Genomic DNA, 20,114 nt, shown 5'->3' with positions numbered 1-20,114 from the left:
TTCAGTATGTATCCCCTACATGATATTTTGAAACAGCTAAAATTAAATCATCATGTAGTAAGCATCATGATAATCACAATAATATTTGTGAAGTAAGATGAGTGCTACATTTAATATATAACTATGCAAAATAATACATGCACTGAAGTAGAGTAGTCAAAGACATTTTATTTGTCAAGGTACAAAGCTAGATTTCCCTTGGTCAGCACCTTAATATACAAATTTATATTAATGCCAAGATCAGGATCTGGGTTTGGGGAACTGGACTGAAGCCCTGAGGGCAGCAGAAAGAAGGAAAAGTGGCAACCTACAGAGGAAAGAGGTGGGAGGACCCTCCAGCGTTTACCAGAGACCTGCGAGGTGAGAGACTGTCAGGACTCAATGTGAGAGACCTTAGATGAAATGCTCTTTAGCGGGGAGAGGGAACTTGTATTAACCTCCAGCAGAAAGACAGGGCATCAAGTGAGAGATGTGGTTGCCATTCCATAGTCAAAACACTGAGCCATAATTGTTGCTGTCTGAAAGAACTGCAGGGACAAAAATGGAGAAGTGCCTGAGGAAAAGGAGGTCCAGTGACAGGCCCTAATTGGATTCCATCTCAATGGGATGCCCTAAGGCCTGACACCATTACTGAGGCTATGGTGTGTTCACTAAAAGGGACCGATCATGGCTGACATCCAAATGACCCAACAAGCACCTCAAAGAGTCAGATACAGATATTTGCACCGAACCAATCCACAGAAACTACTGAAGCCTATGGTTGAATTAGGGAAAAGCTGGCAGAAGCTGAGGAGGAGAGTGACCCTGCAGGAAGAGCAGCAGTCTCAATCAACCTGGACCTCCAAGATCTCAGACACTGAGCCACCAACCAGGCAGCATACACCAGCTGATATGAGGCCCCCAACACTCATGCAGCAGAAGACTTCTGAGTCTGGACTCACAGAAGAAACACCTAACCCTGGACTGGAGGCCCCAGGGAATGGAGAAGTCTGATTGGGTGGTGGGCAGGGGGGCACATCCTCTTGGATATGGGGTACGGGAGGTAGGAGATGTGGAACAGTCAGAGGGTGAACCAGGAGAAGGATAAAAAGCTCAACTAAAAATTGATTAAATAACATAATAAGTAAAATTCTTGTCTCAAATTCTTTACTATATACTAAGCAACTATCACACTTACAGGGAAACAACAGCCAACAGTGGTTGGGTATCTAAATTTATTTATTTATTTATTTATTTATTTATTTATCTATTTATTTATTTTGAGTAAAATAAGGCAGGCAGGCTTTATTTCTTTCTCTTTTTTTGGCTTTTTAAATTTTTTCTATATTCTTTGTTTACATTCCAAATGATTTTCTGTTTCCTGGTTCTCCCCTCCCCAAAAGTCCCGTAAGCCCTCTTCCCTCAGCCCATTCTCTGATCAACCCCCTCCTACTTCTCTGTCCTGGTACTACCCTACAATGCTGCATCAAGCCTACTAAATTTATTTTTAATATTAATGGCTGTTCTGTTTTGTCACCAATATTAAGGTTAAGAAAAACTTTCATAAATAGGAACTGACATTGGGATGATGAGAACAATTAAAGTCAAATACTCCAAGGACATCATAAAAGAAATCACTCTGGACTTTGAAATAAAATACTACATAATAATTAAGAGAATTAATTCTATGAAGTTGTCCCTTCAGTTTCATGCATTTTATTCTCCATTTCAATGTGTTATTAGAACAAAAATATATCAGAAAGAAAAGGCACAGAGTGTTTTCTGGGTTCATATTAAAGATAAAATTTGTGCATTTCTGTTAGCAGCACCTGCAAAAATTCAAAATTAATGACATTTAATTTTCTAACTCACCTGACTTTCTATTGTATGTCATCTGAGATGGAAGTGATTAAACATTTTATAGCTAGCATTTATGAAGGGTATAGCCATAAAATATTTATTTACATGTCATTTCATTTATTTTCAGTAGGCAATAAATAAGCAGATTACAATTAGTTTAAATATATACTCATAGTTGTTGAAGTATGTTAACAAAAGTCATTTTTATTTAAGTAGAAGGGAAACTTTATTTCCATCCTTATATTCCCTATTCCTTTGACACTAATGTAGATGAGATAAAGTATGACTCCCTTTATTAACTCACAGATTTATATAGAATTTCAACGAATAAGAACATACCACAAACATTAAAGACTAGAAGTTTGCTACAGAGATCAACTTGACTTAAATTTTATTTAATAAGTAAACAAATTTTTGCATGTTTTAAGTCAGTCTCAGTCAAATTTTAGTGTTTATAATAATTTCAATTACGGTAGGTAATGAAGGAGAAATTCAAGACTGACTGCACTGATATGCAAAGCCATTTTAATGTCAATACGGATTTTCATTGAGGGCATTAAAATGATACTTAATTTCTAAAGTAACTTGAGGTCTAATTTCACATTTTTTTCTAAGAAAAATTTTAATGTACACAATTACCCAAAAGATGCACTAAAATTTGCCATGGTTAACCCATGTATTTAACTAAGATGAAATCCTAAAATAAGTGAGGAGACCTAAATAATTTAATTGTACTTATCATATATATATATATATATATTTATATGTATAAGTATATATATATATATGTAGTTTTGGATTTTTTCTTTTGGAAACTTTCTGGAGCCAATAAGATTTTTATAAAGAGAAAAGGGTTTTAAATATTTTAAATTAACATTCTTAATAAATGGTTAGCAACTCTAAATACAGCAGATGCATCCACAGGTCTAAAGGACATTAAGAGCTTCCTTATATTAGTGCTAACAACCAAATATGGGCCCTCTACAGTAGCATCTTTCCAGCCCTTATTTTCTCATTTGTATTGTTGGTACACTGAAAAAAATTACTTACATCCAGTTATGACTTGAGTTACCTATGTGACTATCAAAAGTGTTAAACTATCACAATACCATGAAATGACACAACACATGCATACAGAATCTCATTTTCTCTTTTTATAAGAATAAAAGAAGGCAAGAATCAACTCAGCCTAAATATTGAATGTAGGCACAGACATACACAGCATAAACATCAACTGTCATAATCAAGGGCAGGAGAATTCCATTTGCTTTAGATCTATCTTTAGGATATTTGTACTTACAACTAAAATTATCTCAAAAATGGCCATTAATTGCATAGAAAATAAACAAAAATGACATCAAAATTTATGAGTCACATCAATTTTCCTCTTCCAAGGAAGAATGTTAGTTTGTCTGGGAAGAAAGACTGAAAACTTATACAATTTACCTGGGTCGAAATATGCTTATATCAAATCATGGGAAACTCAAGTTTTAGTATATCGTACAATATTAATTATAAAGCACACAAGTCAGTTATCTCTCAGAGTGTAAATGATTTCAGTTAAATGACAGTAATAATGTTTCAAATTAGTGAAGTTATATTTAGTTTCCTTTATTAAATGTAGAGAAATGCTAATTATATTTCCTAATTAAAATTGAGATAACAATACATTCATAAGGGTCACGGTATTTAGAAAACTGTGCATATCAGCATGCACATTTTTTTATTCGATATATTTTTTTATTTACATTTCAAATGATTTCCCCTTTTCTAGCCCCCCACTCCCCAAAAGTCCCATGATCCCCCTTCCCTCCCCCTGTTCTCGCACCTACCCCTTTCCACTTCCCTGTTCTGGTTTTGCCCTATACTGCTTCACTGAGTCTTTCCAGAACAAGGGGTCACTCCTCCGTTCTTCTTGTACCTCATTTGATGTATGGATTATGTTTTGGGTATTCCAGTTTTCTACGTTAATATCCACTTATTAGTGAGTGCATAACATGATTGATCTTTTGAGACTGGGTTACCTCACTTAGTATGATGTTCTTTTGTTAAAGACATAACCATTCGAGTTTCACAGAAGTCAATCCAAGGTATGTGTATTTCGTACTCCTTTTCCATTATAGGTAATCACACAACAAATTACTATTCTTGAACACTTTGGACCAGAAAGTATTTCTATTTTCTTAGACTGCCTTTTCATCAAGTTTAGCATTCTTAGCTTGTATTCTAGCATTCTTCAAGGCAAAGCTAGCTTTAAAATGCAAGAGAATAGCCCTCAAAGCTTAGGTCTACCCCCTATCCCCTATTTTCATCTTTTACCAAGGAATGGCTTCTTCAGGTTAAAATCCCTCAAAGCTTTGACCTGAAAAGCAGTTAAAGTCATATCTATATGATATTCTTTATGTGAACACCATCACATTTGCTGTCATCTCCATCACAATCCTTTAGTTTAGTTCACAACAATTAGTTTTGCTTATTACCAAGTTTTGCTCACTCATACAGCAATCAACTTAAAAACGCATTTCCCCACAATACTACATTGAGTGTGAATTATTGATGAAACATGTTTACTTTTCCTGTAACAGAAGAATGTGTAAAAATGTGAAGAGAATATCTTCAATGTTAGTCATAAATGCATTTTTTTAGTAATCTCATACAATTTTCAACAAATTAAACTTGAGGTTAGATAAAAAGCAATTAACATTCATACCCAAGTTGCTGTATCTTTGTTCCTATCTTTATTTCTCCTTTCTGTGTCTAGATCTCTTTGTATGCTCCTTCAAATTAGTTACCCCAAACAAAGACATAAATTGACTCTGTGATTACATGATTTGGGAAACGTTTTAAGGAAAAAAAAGGCATGAATAGATGAGATGCTTAGCCATAATGCTATTATGGGATAAAGCTAAAAACAATGTTAGTAATATTATACTTCCAAAAGTCTACTGTCAAAAGGGATATTTTCTAAACTAGCATTATCAAACAATTCCAATTTTATAAGGCCATATCTAATAACTTTATTGTCATAATAATTTAGGAAAGCAATGATAATGCACAAGAATGACAGCATTTCTGAGTTAAAATCAGTTAAAACCTCTCATATTATAAATGTGAATTTCAGTTTGAAAGGGAAATATCAGTTTAATTAAAAATTATGAATGATAATTGATATTTTTCAGTTGTGATTCTAGATAAAATATCTTAAGATTTTTTTTTTGCTTTATCTTTCAATAAATATTTGTAAGTTCTATATGTCACTCTTCAGATCTTGGGAAGACAAATTGTCTGTACCTAATTTATAAAGAAGGAACATCTTCCTAAAATCTGTTAAATATAGTCATTCATTTTGTGATTTGTGGTATGCACATAATAAAATGAGCCATGAATTGTGTTCCATTAGCAAAAACATTTATGATTGAAATTAATAAAGATTATGTTAAATATTGTCACACATATTTTGAATACATATGCATTATATCATTATCTAACTACTCATAATAGTAAAATATTTTCAAAATACAAATTTTCCTAAAATTCATAAAATCTCACAACATAAATCTCTATTACATTATAAATATGACTTTGTTATTTTTCCTAATATAAGTTTTATGTTTTTATAATTTAGCCACAGCTATGATTTTATCTCAGAACTGTGCAAGATGAAATCTAATAATTACATCATTTACAATAAAATAGAAGCTTGGCAGGGAAGTTGAAGATTTACAACTAGTCTTACTCCCATTAATAATTTTGAATGGGTGATTTATTATTTCCTAAATTTCTGGTTTTGTTCAAGTATGAAATAAGGTAGTCTAATACTTCATGATTCTCCAAATCCTTGTTAGATTGACAGAATGTGATTATACAATTCCATAGTACCTTATTTAATTACTCTATCATATAGTGTTACATTCCTGAAGAACCAATGACAGCAATGAGTTCATTCATTTGGTACTCATACATCTGCCTCTTCACAATTTTCTAGTACCAGGGTAAACAAGGGAACTGTATTTTTAGATCAACCAAACACTGGGAAATCGCTAAACTAGTTGAATAGTTTGGGGGAAATGACAGTATTTTTGTCTTAATGTAGTTTTCAAATATTCTCAACATAATTTGCAATATAAGAATTAATATCACTTACTTGTGATGAACTCTTTTCAAGTTTTTGGGCTAAATTATCCCAACGCTGTGCAAAGTTTTCCATCCAGATTTCCATTGTTTGAGTCACTGTCTTATTTTTCAGTGCTGAAAGCAGATCTTGATTGAGTGAACTTAGTTTTTCCATGGTTTGTCTTTTCTTTTCTAGTTCAACTTTTAAACTCTGTTAAAATGAGAACAAGCATGGAATTAAGTCTAGGTTTTAAAATATTATAATTCAATCACCTTTGATTTTGTTTGCGTCTTTGTATATCTTAGAAATGTAGCTACAGAGTATCAAGTGTCCATACAACTCCCGGTAGAAAATTACAATCTAAATGCTCTCTCTTAAAAGGGGGAAGACTAGCCGGGTGGTGGTGGTACACGCCTGTAATCCCAACACTCTGGAAGGCAGAGGCAGGCGGATTTCTGAGTTTGAGGCCATCCTGGTCTGCAAAGTGAGTTCCAGGACAACCAGGGCTACACAGAGAAACCCTGTCTCGAAAAAACCAAACCCAAACCCCCAAAAAGGGGAAGACTAAAAGCAATACATCAGATGTAGACTAGACATCTAAAGGCTCACTTTAACATAGTTGAAGAAATGTCAAATGAAAAGACACAGTACCTCCAAAAAGGAATTAAACATGTACATACATTTTAAAAAACGTTTCAAGGATTCATGTCTCTTGGACACTACAAAATTTTGAAATATCTGATCAAATTCAAATGAATAGTATTATTTTGCAGAATCATTGTTGAATGTAGAAAACATGAAGGGTTAAGAGGTAGTCCCATTTGTGAATGCTGTGTAACTTTGGACAAAATTGAAGTATTGTTTTTAACTTTTTATCATAAATTTAACACTTCTTAATCTGTTAATAGAAAAAATGTATTTTCCATGGTTTCCTTATATTATTGTTTGTTGGTAGTAGCCATCATTCAAAAGATTTTGGGGGTATTTACATAATTATTTGATTTTTTCTGTGCATTTGGAAATTGAATATACATCTTGTATGTGTTAATCAGACACTTTATCACTACATCAGACTCTCAGTCCTTGGTAAATGATTTCTAAAGTTCTTTTAAACCCAATGAAATAAAGGAACTATGTCACTGACTAAGAATCAAATCCTTCAGAATGTCTGTGATTATTTTCTAAATTTTTTGTGTCATATTAATAATTTTTATACCTTTCAGACATTAGGAATTATTGAGGAAGGTCATGCTTGCCTTTGAGTCGCTTTGGAATAGATAAAGTGACTTATGTGAATCCAGTAGGCTATCGACTAAGGTCACCCTTTCTATAGAGGTTTCTGATTTTGAGTTATCAAATGCTAGGCTATTCCTTTGCTTGTAAACACAGAAAAGGGAGAAAAAAGGATAAAATCATTTTATAGACCTTTAACAACCCTATTCTTCTGGAAGCTGCAAATATAGTGAATATAAACGAATATTTATCTTTCTAAAACAACTCCAAGCATATTTTAAGAACAACTAAGACTACATATGACCCAAGTAAGTATTATAAAACAGATCTAACAAATGTTAACGAACCAAAGTGTTGTCCACACAGACAATCCTCCACAATTTACATTTTCAGCATCTTAAGTAGCATAACACCTGCATTGATAACTTTGAAGTACAGAGAGTTCTAATGTCTCCTAAAATTTGTTTGCCCTTTTGTTAAAAACTCTTTTACTTGGTGAAATATAAGTTGCAGTCTTCATGCCATAGTTTTCAAAAGTGCATGTTGTGAAGTTCATTTATATTTTGGCTCATTAATTACTATTTTCTCCATTTGACAATGGATGTAGTCTAAAACATGAATTGATAGATAAACCAAATGATTATCAAAGATAGCAAAGTCATAGTGCAGTCAAATATAGAATTAGACAATTTGCTTTTAAAATTGCATGTTTGCTTACCAGGACATTTAAGTACATACTTACACTAGCTGTAAAGTCATACATTATGCTACCTGCCTGAAACTGAGAGCCAAATTTGAATTCTAGTGTAAATCCTTTAAATTCCTTTCTGGAGGGACTGTCACTTTCCTTGTTTTCCCTTAATTACTTTTGGGCAGGTATTTATTTTGTAACAAACTATATGTTTTTAATTTTATGACATGTTCTTATTTTCATTTCTATTTCATTTTGGAAAGATTAATGATACATGTGTGTGAATTTGAAATAGAAAGATGTAAGCAGACTCAAAATTGGCTTACTTTCTCAAAACTTAAGGAAGAATTTTAAGAAGCTCTATGAACAGAGATAGGAGGTGCACCTATTGCATTGAAAGTAAATATGCAATGGTTTGGAAACTTTTTGTAGGGGAAATATGAAAGTGAAGCTTAAAGAAGATTGTATCAGAAATATACATATTTAGTTTCAATAGTGACTGTACATTCCATCCCTATACATACAGCTTTTTAATTCTTCTTTAGTCTTTGAGAAAAAGAAAATATATTCTGGTTCTTCCAAAATAAATGTAACTAAGATCCCCATGTTATTAAAGCAAGTAACAGAAGTAAAATAGTATCTTACAAACACCACAAAATTAAGTAAAAGTCACTTTTATAAGTATAAATACAGAAAGCATGCTAAAGGTAAAAAGTAATCAGTATTATAAAGAATTTTGATAATTATATAATCAATAATTTTGATATAAATCTACATGATAAGATTATAAAATTAAACTAAAATTGACTTAGTATATTTTAAATATGAGTTAATTTTTTTAAATTATTTTTTACTTATTTATTTATATGTAGTTCTATACATGAAGATAGGTCACATATTTCATGCGGAAGTTAGAAGACAACTTTCAGAGATTTTTTTCAGAGAAGTGTTTTTTCCTTCTACAATGTAGGTCATAGAGAGTAAATCCAAATTTTCAGGCTATGCAGCATTTTTACTTAAGTCATATAGCCGGCCTATTGTGAATTTTTAAAAAATGACTATGGCAAATTAGTTTAGCCTCATTTTCTTCTCCTTTTCCTCCCTTCTTCTCCGATTCTCCACCCTCCCCTTCCCTCCTCATCTTCTCTCAATTACTTCCTTTATTGAAAGGACTCTTTTACTGTAATTAGCAATAAAAGTGAACATAACTTTGTAGCAATACTAGATGCATTTAGTCATTAAGTATGAACTTTTCCTAAGGATCCCTGAACTCAAATTTGGTGTATATGGGTACAATGCTTATATCTCTGGGTGAATGCATTTGGATTTTCTTTTTCCTTATTTCTTCTTCTTTTTTCTCTTAGACATTTTCTTTATTTACTTTTCAAATGTTATCCCCTTTCCTGGTTCCCCTCTGAAAACCCCCTATCACATCCCCCTACCACTGCTCAGCAAAACACCCACTCCTGCTTCCCTGTCTTGGCATTCCCCTATCCTTAAGCATAGAGAATTCTCAGGCCCAAGGGCCTCTCCTCCCTTTGATTTCCAACAAAGTCATCCTCTGCTGCATATGCATCTGGAGCCATGGGTCTCCCATGTGTACTCTTGGTTGCTGGTTTCATCCCTGGGAGCTCTGGGGAGTCTGATTGGTCCATATTATATTCCTCCTATGGGGCTGCAAACCCTTTCAGCTCCTTGGATCCTTTCTCTAGCTCTTTCATTGGGGACCCTGAGCTCAGTTCAATGGTTGACTGAGAGTGTACCATTCTGTATTTGTCAGGCTCTGGCAGAACCTCTCAGGAGACAGCTATATCAGGCTCCTATCAGCAAGCACTTGTTGGCATCCACAATAGTGTCTGGATTTGGTGACTGTATATGGGATGGATCCCTAAATGGGGCAGTCTCTGGATGGCCTTTTCTTCAGTCTCTACTCGACACTTTGTTTCTGCATTTCCTCATTTGGCTATTTTGTTTCCCCTTCTTAGAAGGACCAAAGTATACTAAGGGCTTCCCTCTTTGGTCCTGGACTATAACTCACTATGTGAATTTTGATTGCCTAAAACTTAAAGTTGTCTTAACTCTTCCTCCCTTGTGGTAGTCTTGGATGTCATTTTAATCTTTAATTTAATGTGTATATCCTAAATAACTGAGGCTTAATTTCCGCTAATTTTTAGAAGTAAACAAATATTTACAAATCAGGACTTCAGGCTAAGTCTGTGAATGCTAAAGATACATAAGGATACTAAAATGTGGAGGAAGAGCTGAGAATCTGAATTCAAACTCAGAAATACACATAAAATTGGAGGAAAGTAGCAACTTCACAAATTTGACTGTAATCACCACATACAAGCTGTGGCATATGCATTTATATGCACATAAATGCATGTGTGCATGTGCACACACAAATTTTTTAAAATGTTCAGGACACAAAAGAAAACTCTGGAATACTTACAAAAGGCTAGGACAAGAGAAGCAGATAAACATTTCATTTTCATAAAAACCTGACACCTGGATCTGTCTTTAAAGCAAACAGGAAGCCCCAGTAAATAAATCTGATTGAGTCAGTAGTAAATACATATAAAAAACTGAGTCAGATTGTGCTAGTTGGTAAGACAATAGTAGACAAATTCTACTTGGTCAAGGTTAGAAGATGAATTGAATTTAAAATGGGATATGCAATTACAAAAGGTACAGTAAACCTTCACCCACTTCTCTCACCAGGAGTAAGCACAGGAAAATAATGCCAACACAATTTCTCTTATACTGGAGAGACTGAATAATGCATCTATTTTTTCTGCAAGGATTTATCAAAATATATGAAATAGCCCACTCCATTTCAATCATCCAATCCTGTACTAAAGTAGGTTGGCTGATTCCAGAGTTGCTCAGCTTCAGAGAATATTAGGATCATGTGGAATAAAATACACCTTCCTGGTCTCTCTCTTTAGAATATACAAGTCAATACATCTGGGAAGAATCTAAGACTTTATATTTCTTTTTATTTTCAAGAATACAAATGTTGGAAGTCATGTTGAAACCTCTGATCTAAGAAACACATTTTTGAAAGTATTTATTCTATTAAGATGAATTCATGAAAGTCGTCAGAGGAGTTACAATCAGGACCCCCAAACAATCCATGATGAAACAGGATTTTTAACAGAGACTTTCATATACATGACATTCCTGTCATTTGAAATATATGACAGCACAAATGAGTATGAGGCCTTTGTAGAAACTTTTTATGACATATACTTTCATCTCCGTATTTCCCCAGTGTTATTCTTCCCTAACAAATGCAACAGTATCCATAACCCAAATTCTTCTTGATATGGCCTTTTGTGGGATAACTTTTACAATTTTATAAGTCCTAGAATTCATTTCATAAAAGCCAAATTTTCTCCTCTCTATAGTTTCAATCTTGTTATAAGAAAAAATATGTACATACATATATCAGATTGTAAAGAAATGATATACAAAACTTCTCAGATAACAATTATAACAAAAGTATTCAAAATTACACCAGTTATTAATGACACTCTTTCAAAATAAATTATACTTATTGTAAGTAAAAGAGAATTTTAGAACATGGAATATATACCTAGGCATGTAGCAGGAGCTGGTAACAGATGGTACCTGCTTTGGGTCTCAGATTGTGACATATTTTAATGAACATTAAATTCTTATTCACTGCCTGAGTCAGCAGGGGAATTTTACCTCAAATTCTACACCAGCTGTCAGGATTTGTTAATTGGCTTAAATTATCAAATGGTAAGACTTATACAAAACATATTTTCACTTTTTTCATAACTATGGTGACATAATATGAATTTTAATCACATTGAAAAAATATTGAGACTTCACTAAGACAGAATTTTCATGGCCTTGGGTCTAGAAAAGACTTTTATTCACAAAAATGCCACATAGTAGAATCTGATTATTGGAAATTATAGTTTGGAATCAAAGCTATTTGTTTATAATAAATAAAATGTGATGAGGATTTTGGAAATAGTGTGAGAGGCCTCAACCTGAGTCTAGATGTTATAGTTCTAATTTTAACACAGATAATAATGTTAAATGATACATGCTATACGTCATGTCTATTCTTTCTTAGACCTCAATTTCTACTTCTAAAATAAACTAGCTAGCAGGTCCAAAAGAACTTTCAACATGTAATTAGATTGGAGATACAATCACCTTTATGATATTTGGACTTTGTCACTGTGTTGTTTCCTAACAACAACTTTAATGATTGGAAAATCTAATCAAGTATATTGATAATATCTAGTACTAGGTATTAGAATTATTATTCTATTACCATACAAAATAAAATTTTTATTCTAGAATATGATGTATTCTGCATATGCCTGTTAAAGAAATCTCTTCCAGATGCTCTGTTATCATTTGAACTTTTTATTTATTTATTTATTCATTTATTTATTTATTTTTATTAGATATTTTCTTTACTTACATTTTAAATGCTATCCCTGTCCCTGGCTTCCCGCCTGGAAACCCCCTATCCCATCCCCCCTGCCCAAGCATATATGAGGGTTTTCCCATATCCACCTTTCCACTCCTGCCTCCCTACGCTGGTATTCCCCTATACTTTGGCATAAAGCCTTCACAGGACCAAGGGCTTCTCCTCCCAATGATGCCCAACAAGACTATCCTCTGCTACATATATATCTGGAGCCATGGGTCCCTCCATGTGTACTCTTTGGTCGATGGTTTAGTCCCTTGGAGCTCTGTGGTATTTGTTGGTTGGTATTGTTCTTCCAATGGGGTTGCAAATCATTTCAGCTCCTTCAGTCCTTTCTCTAGCTCCTCCATTGGGGAACCTGTGCTCTGTATTTGTCACGCTCTGGCAGAGCCTCTCAGGAGACAAAGTATATCATGCTCTTGTTGGCATCTGCAATAGTATCTCAGTTTGGCCACTGTTTATGGGATGGATTCCCATGTGTGGCAGTCTTTGGATGGCCTTTCCTTTAGTCTCTACTCCATACTTTGTATCTTACCCCATTTCTGTCCCTGAATATTCTGTTCCTACTTCTAAGAAGTATGGAAGCATTCACACTTTTGTCTTCCTTCTTCTTGAGCTTCATGTGGTCTGTGAACTTAATCTTGGGTATTCAGAGCTTTTGGGCTCTTGTCCACTTATCAGTGTATGCATACTATATGTGTTCTTTTGTTATTGGGTTACCTTGCTCAGGATGACATTTTCTTGCTCCATACATTTGCCTAAGAATTCCATGAATTCATTGTTGTTAATAGCTGAGTACTCCATTGTGTAAATATACCATGTTTCCTGTATCTATTCCTCTGTTGAAGGACATCTGTGTTGTTTCCAGATCCTGGCTATTAAAAATAAGACTGCTATGAACACAGTGGAGCATATGTCCTTGTTATATGTTGGAGTATCTTTTGGGTATATGCCAAGGAGTGGTATAGCTGGGTCCTCTTTTTGCTTCTACCTTAAAAGATGGAATCTATTTGCTTTCTGGGCAATTTTATGACTGCCTGTAGGAAAGATGTATTCTTTCCTCAGTTGATCCTTCTGTCTTCATAAAAAAATGGAAATGAACACTAGTCTACTTCTCTTTATAATGCTTATTTTCTTCATTTTCTTCTGAAACAAGATCTCGTGTATTCAAAGCTGACCTGTAACTTTCATTATGTAGTAAAGTATATGCTTGAAATCCTCATGCTCCTTCTTCTCTCTCTGAATTGTAGTGCTCACAGGTGTGTGCAAACATGCTCAGTTTACGCGGTACTGGGGATTTAACAGAGGAATTCCTGCATACTATGTAATCACTGTACTATCTGAGGTATATTCATAGACCAGTCCTGGCCCTTATATTGCTATTTCTTGCTTTTCCTTAAGCTCTTGAATTCTAAATTTTCAATCTACTTATTATTAAGAGTTATTTGCCTTCTGTATTGACTGTATATTTTGCTTGAATTTGTGCTCCTTTCATTTATTATTTTTACACTGCCCAATGTCTCTGGTACTCAATGAATTAATTAGTTATGTATCAATTTCTTGGTGTCTAGCACATCTGTTGCCATGTATATCTTATATGTTTCTTTTTCATCTTAATTTATTTGTATCTGAATTTCCATTCTTTTCACTAGGATATTTCCTTTTTCACTCTACTATTAAAATACCCAGTCTTGGAATACAGTCTCCTAACTGAGAAGTTGGTGTATACCATCCATCCAAAGTTATTTTATTGTTATTTGACAAATTAAAGTTCATGCCCATAAATGGGAGGTTAAAAACGGTGTGTTCTTCATATATATTACTCTGAGGATCACTTTAAGTTTATTGTTTAAAATATGTTGTTTGAAATTTATACGGAAAGCAAACAATTACTTCCTGGTGTTACTTTTAAGTTTTAACTGAAATTTTACTCTGGGTATACTGATAAAATATTTTGCTGAAAGATAATGTAAATGTAGAACTATAGATTTTCATGTTTGACATAGAAAAACACCAATATGCCATCTGTGAATAATGTATAAACTAAACATAAACAATGGATAAGTGGTTTAAGACAGTATAGAATAGGTAAAGTAAAATAATTGTATGCATTCTTGAATTTTAAAAATGATTGAAAGTAAAATAAACTTACAGATATTTTTTGAAGACTTGATACCATTTCAGTTTGATCCTTAAAGCCACTTGTTTGAATGTTCTTCATTGCATCTTCTTTGTCTGAAAGCCATGTACTAAAAAGGCACTGAAAGGGATTGAAAAAGAATTATTTATAATAGATCTTTTTTTTTTTACTTGTCCAATTTAACACCTCTTCAGAAATTTCCTCCTTCAAGTACACACCTGTTCTTCAGTAAAACGCTGCCATTTTAGAAGAATATCTTGTAAAAGAATCCAGCGGTCTTCAGTCCATCTGCAGATATTTGCCCATCGATCTCCCAGTACCTGAGGATGAGAGAATCAATCACATTATCAAACAATTTTAACACAATCTCACTTAAAATGGCAGGAATGCCATTTTTGAATCTCCTGTAAAGAATCGCTTTGCTGTTTCAGCTCATAATGACATAAGTAGTGTGCCTTTTATATACTTTCAGATTAATCCACTCGTTCTTCCACCTTTCAGTCAAAAGTAGAGATGTTTAAAAGCAATATAAAGTAGTTGTGCAACTATTTTTGCATGTATCTATAAGTATAAAATAAAAAAGACAAAATGGAGACTGCTAAAGATTAATACACAATATAAAACATACCCAGATATTACACTAAGACTACATGTAGATATGCAGCTACTGTGTGTCAATAAAAAGACAGAGAATGTTTCCAATGAGAACACTGAAAAATGAAATCCCAACTATACCTGAAAATACATACTCTTTAAAGTAAAGGGTTAATCTTAGGGCCAGAAGAAAGAATGGAAACAGGCAAGTTCTGGAGTAAGGGGATACAGGGACACTTTTGAATGTACCAGAGACCTAATAGATGAGAGATACTCAGAACTCAGAGTGAAGTACCTTAAATGAAATGCCCATCAGTGGGGAGAGGAAACTTATAGAGTCCACCTCCAGTAGAAAGACAGGGCATCAAGTGGGGGATTGGGATTACCATCCCACACTGAAAACTCTGATCCAGAATTGTTCATGTCTAAAAGAAATGCAGGGACAAAAATGGAGAAGTGACCGAGGGTAAGGTCGTATAGTGACAGGCCCAACTTGGGATCCATCTCACAGGGAGGCTCCAAGGCCTGACATTATTACTAATTGTATGGTGTGATTACAGACAGACACCTATGATGGCTGCCCTCTGAGAGGCCCAACAAGTAGCTGAAGGAACCAGATGCAGATACTAGCACCCAACCAATGGATAGAAGCTCGCCACTCCTATTAGGGAAAAACTGAAAGAAACTGAGGAGGGTGACCCGATAGGAAGACCAGCAGTTTCAACTAACCTGGACCTAAGATATCTCTGAGACAGAGTCACCACCATAAGGGAGTATACACCAACTGATATGAGGCCCCTGACACATATACAGAAGAGGACTGCCTGGTCGGGCCTCAGTGAGAAAAGGTGCACCTAACTCGCAAGAGACTTGAGGCCCCAGGGAGAGGGGAGGCTTCTTGTGTGGGGGGATGGTTATATCCTATTAGAGACAGGGAGCAGGAGCAATGGTATGAGAACTGTGGGTGTGAGGATCAGAAGGAAGGCAATGGCTGGATTATGGAAAAATAAAAGTAATAATAGTAAAAAATATTGATGTTTGATTCAAACATTACAAATATAAATAATACCATGAAAAAATGTACCTATTGGTATAAGACTTGAGGTTCCAAATACTTTAAAAGTTGTTTCATCTACTGTTATTTTTTAGTGGAAATTTGATTTATGATGAAGCAGTAAACAGTAAATGTCTTCCTATATTATTATAGTTGTAGAGTTGTGAGTTTTCTATATTATTATAGTTGTAGAGTTGTGAGTTTTCAGATTTTCCTTTAGAAATGTCAATAAAATTTTATTGCCATCATTTTTTGTTTTATGGTTTCATTGCTAGTCAACTCCCTTTGAACCACCTTTGTTGATACAAGAAACCATATCATTGAAAAGTAAATATAAAATACCCCTATACAAACTACATCAACTTAAATCAATGACTTCAACTTTTTTTCTGATAAAACTGAGGATTTTCTTTTTTTTCAGCTATTTTTTAATTCGATATATTTTTATTTATATTTCAAATGATTTGCCCTTTTCTGGTCCCCCACTCCCCGAAAGTCCCATACACCCCCTTCCCACCCCCTGTTCTCCCACCCACTCCTTCCCACTTCCCTGTTCTGGTTTTGCCCTATACTGCTTCACTGAGTCTTTCCAGAACCAGGGGCCACTCCTCCATTCTTCTTGTACCTCATTTGATGTGTGGATTATATTTTGGGTATTCCAGTTTTCTAGGTTAATATCCACTTATTAGTGAGTGCATACCATGAGTCACCTTTTGAGTCTGGGTTACCTCACTTAGTAAGATGTTTTCTAGCTCCATCCATTTGCCTAAGAATTTCATGAATTCATTGTTTCTAATGGCTGAATAGTACTCCATTGTGTATATATACCACATTTTTTGCATCCACTCTTCTGTTGAGGGATACCTGGGTTCTTTCCAGCTTCTGGCTATTATAAATAGGGTTGCTATGAACATAGTAGAGCATGTATCCTTATTACATGCTAGGGAATCCTCTGGGTATATGCCCAGGAGTGGTATAGCAGGATCTTCCAGAAGTAATGTGCCCAGTTTTCTCAGGAACCGCTAGACTGATTTCCAGAGTGGTTGTACCAATTCGCAACCCCACCAGCAATGGAGGAGTGATCCTCTTCCTCCACATCCTCACCAACACCTGCTGTCTCCTGAATTTTTAATCTTAGCCATTCTGACTGGTGTAAGGTGAAATCTCAAGGTTGTTTTGATTTGCATTTCCCTAATGACTAATGAAGTTGAGCATTTTTTAAGATGCTTCTCCGCCATCCGAAGTTCTTCAGGTGAAAATTCTTTGTTTAACTCTGTACCCCATTTTTTAATAGGGTTTTTTGGTTTTCTGAGGTCTAACTTCATGAGTTCTTTGTATATATTTGATATTAGCCCTCTAGCTGATGTAGGGTTGGTAAAGATCTTTTCCCAATTTGTTGATTGCTGATTTGTCCTTTTGGTGGTGTCCTTTGCCTTACAGAAACTTTGTAATTTTATGAGATCCCATTCGTCAATTCTTGATCTTAGAGCATACGCTATTGGTGATCTGTTCAGAAACTTTCCCCCTGTACCAATGTCCTCAAGGGTCTTCTCTAGTTTCTTTTCTTTTAGCTTCAGAGTGTCTGGCTTTATGTGTAGGTCTTTGATCCATTTGGAGTTGAGCTTAGTACAAGGAGACAAGGATGGATCAATTCGCATTCTTCTGCATGCTGACCTCCAGTTGAACCAGCACCATTTGTTGAACAGGCTATCTTTTTTCCACTGCATGGTATTGGTACAGTGACAGGCAGGCAGATCAATGGAACAGGATTGAAGATCCAGAAATGAACCCACACATCTATGGCCACTTGATCCTCGACAAAGTGGCTGAAGACTTCAACTTTTTTAATCAATAAGTTATTACAAGGAAGCCTTAGGGTTTTTTTTTGTAGGAGCTATGATTATTTTAAATAATAGTGTTTTTTCCAAATTATGTTTACTCTTAAGACACATTTAAATTGTTTTAGTAAATGTAGTGACCAATTCTTTACTTTGTAGTGTTACTAATAAAACAAAGATAGCAAGAAGAAGGAGGATTTTTAAGGTAGAGCTTTATAAATTAATGTTGAGTTTATTTTAGTAGGACAGCCTATGTAATACATAGTCCAATGAAGAATGTCATAGTGTATATTGACACCAAATATTGAATATATTTGAAAAGTTTAAGAAATATATGCTAAACAATTTGTTTTACTTTTGTGAATTCTAATATGCTGATAATTAAATATTATTTTAGGTACCTAACTGAACTATTTATTTCAACTATTTTAAAGAATCATGTATGTTAAAATAATGATTGAACTGATAACTCATTACTGTAGTTTGAACTTTTACAATATGTAACTTAAAGTTGATACCTACTTTATTCATGAATTCATTAAACTTTTAATGAAAACACAGTACAGCAAATATTAGCAAAGATATGAACTGAACTATTCTTCCAAATTTGAGTTGAAATATTATAACCCACCTTAGCTAAAGATGAGTCAGTTATTGTCAAGATCCCCATTAAAGCAAAAATTATTATAAAATGGATCTACATGAGTTTACCCTAAATCATTTTAACTTGCATCTTTAAGGAAAAGGAATTCTTCAAAGAAAGACCAGATTTGTAAATTAGAACAGAGATCATATAAAGATACAGGAACATGGAAGTCCCATGAAATTTGGACTAACAAATCTTTCCCAGTGGTCTTGATCTTTGACTTCTTGCATGTTCAACCATATGACAATCCATTAAATATATTAACATAGCCTCTTATATTTTTCTATTATGAATTCCTTGAAAACTAACTATATATCAGTTATACAGATTGATTCACAATAAATGTATAGCTAACTCATTTAAACTCCTTTTTAAAAAAACTTAAAATTTAAAACCTTATATACTATACAGTGTTTCACCCTCAAAAACATATGACAGCATCACAAATTATTACATTTTGCTTAAACATGACTTTGTCTTCAACTCTTGTGTGAGCTTCTTATGGTTGACTATTTTATCCTTTTGCCCCAGGAAAGATTAGGAGACATTGTAAAATGATGTTTAGTCTTGAATTCTGTAATTTAAATACTTTCAGTAGGATATCCCATGGCTTAAATCTTTCTCATTCTTTCTAAATGCTCAATAAAGTTTCTCATCATCAATCTAAAGACAGATTTCTCCAACAGTACACACACACACACACGCACAGACACATTCACACACACACATGGCAATTGCAGAAATATATAGATTTATCTGTTCATTGATTTAAAATAATCATTAAAACTTCATTAAAACTCGTGTTGCAACTAAGCAGTGGGTAGATATCATCTTTCAAAATCACTTATTTCTATCATTGCTTGAATGAGTATAACCAATGTATTAGGCAAGCATAAATAATTTGATCAAATAGTATAGGCAGGAAGCTAAGTAACTTTTTTGTGTGTATGTATATTCTTTTTATTTTATATTGTTTTTTAATTTTTAATTTTTATTTTTTTTATACTCCAGATTTTATTCTCCTCCTGGTCCACCCTCCAAGTGTTCCATATCCTATAGCTCTTCCTCTCCCCCTTTCTCCACGAGAATTTTATGTCCCCCACCCCACCAGGCCTCTAAACTCCCTGGGCCTCCAGTCTCTTGAGGGTTAGGTGCATCTTCTCTGACTGAACCGAGACCTAGCAGTCCTCCACTGTATATGTGTTGGGGGCCTTATATCAGCTGGTGTATGCTGCATGGCTGGTGGTCCAGTGCTAAATATTTTTTTCATAACAATTTCATGAGATTTGAAACCATAGAGTAAAATAATTTATGTTTACTCTGTATTTTTCTGAAATTCCCTTTAAGGGTAAAAATCCCTTGAGCTTTTAGAAATGATGCATACATTTGTGGTGGTGGATAAACAATGTAAACACTAAATATAAATGCAAAAGCAGTGAACCATAACACCTTATGAAAGAGGAAAGTGAAATTAAGTTCTATTTATAT

General features: G+C 34.1%; 1 protein-coding gene across 1 annotated transcript in view; it reads right to left on the bottom strand.

Moving 5' to 3' along the window:
• Dmd (dystrophin) overlaps positions 1-20,114 on the bottom strand; it is a 1,772,476-nt gene that overhangs the window by 1,418,359 nt on the left and 334,003 nt on the right. Inside the window, exons 10-12 of the mRNA XM_052170230.1 lie at positions 14,713-14,814; positions 14,507-14,614; positions 5,984-6,163 (exon numbers count right to left, since the gene is read on the bottom strand). Of these exons, the coding sequence (XP_052026190.1) occupies positions 5,984-6,163; positions 14,507-14,614; positions 14,713-14,814 (390 nt within the window). The remainder of the gene's footprint in view (positions 1-5,983; positions 6,164-14,506; positions 14,615-14,712; positions 14,815-20,114) is intronic.

This window comes from Apodemus sylvaticus, chromosome X (assembly GCF_947179515.1).
Source record: "Apodemus sylvaticus chromosome X, mApoSyl1.1, whole genome shotgun sequence".
NCBI classification, from domain to species: domain Eukaryota; kingdom Metazoa; phylum Chordata; class Mammalia; order Rodentia; family Muridae; genus Apodemus; species Apodemus sylvaticus.
This window is presented reverse-complemented; position numbering and strand designations above follow the sequence as displayed.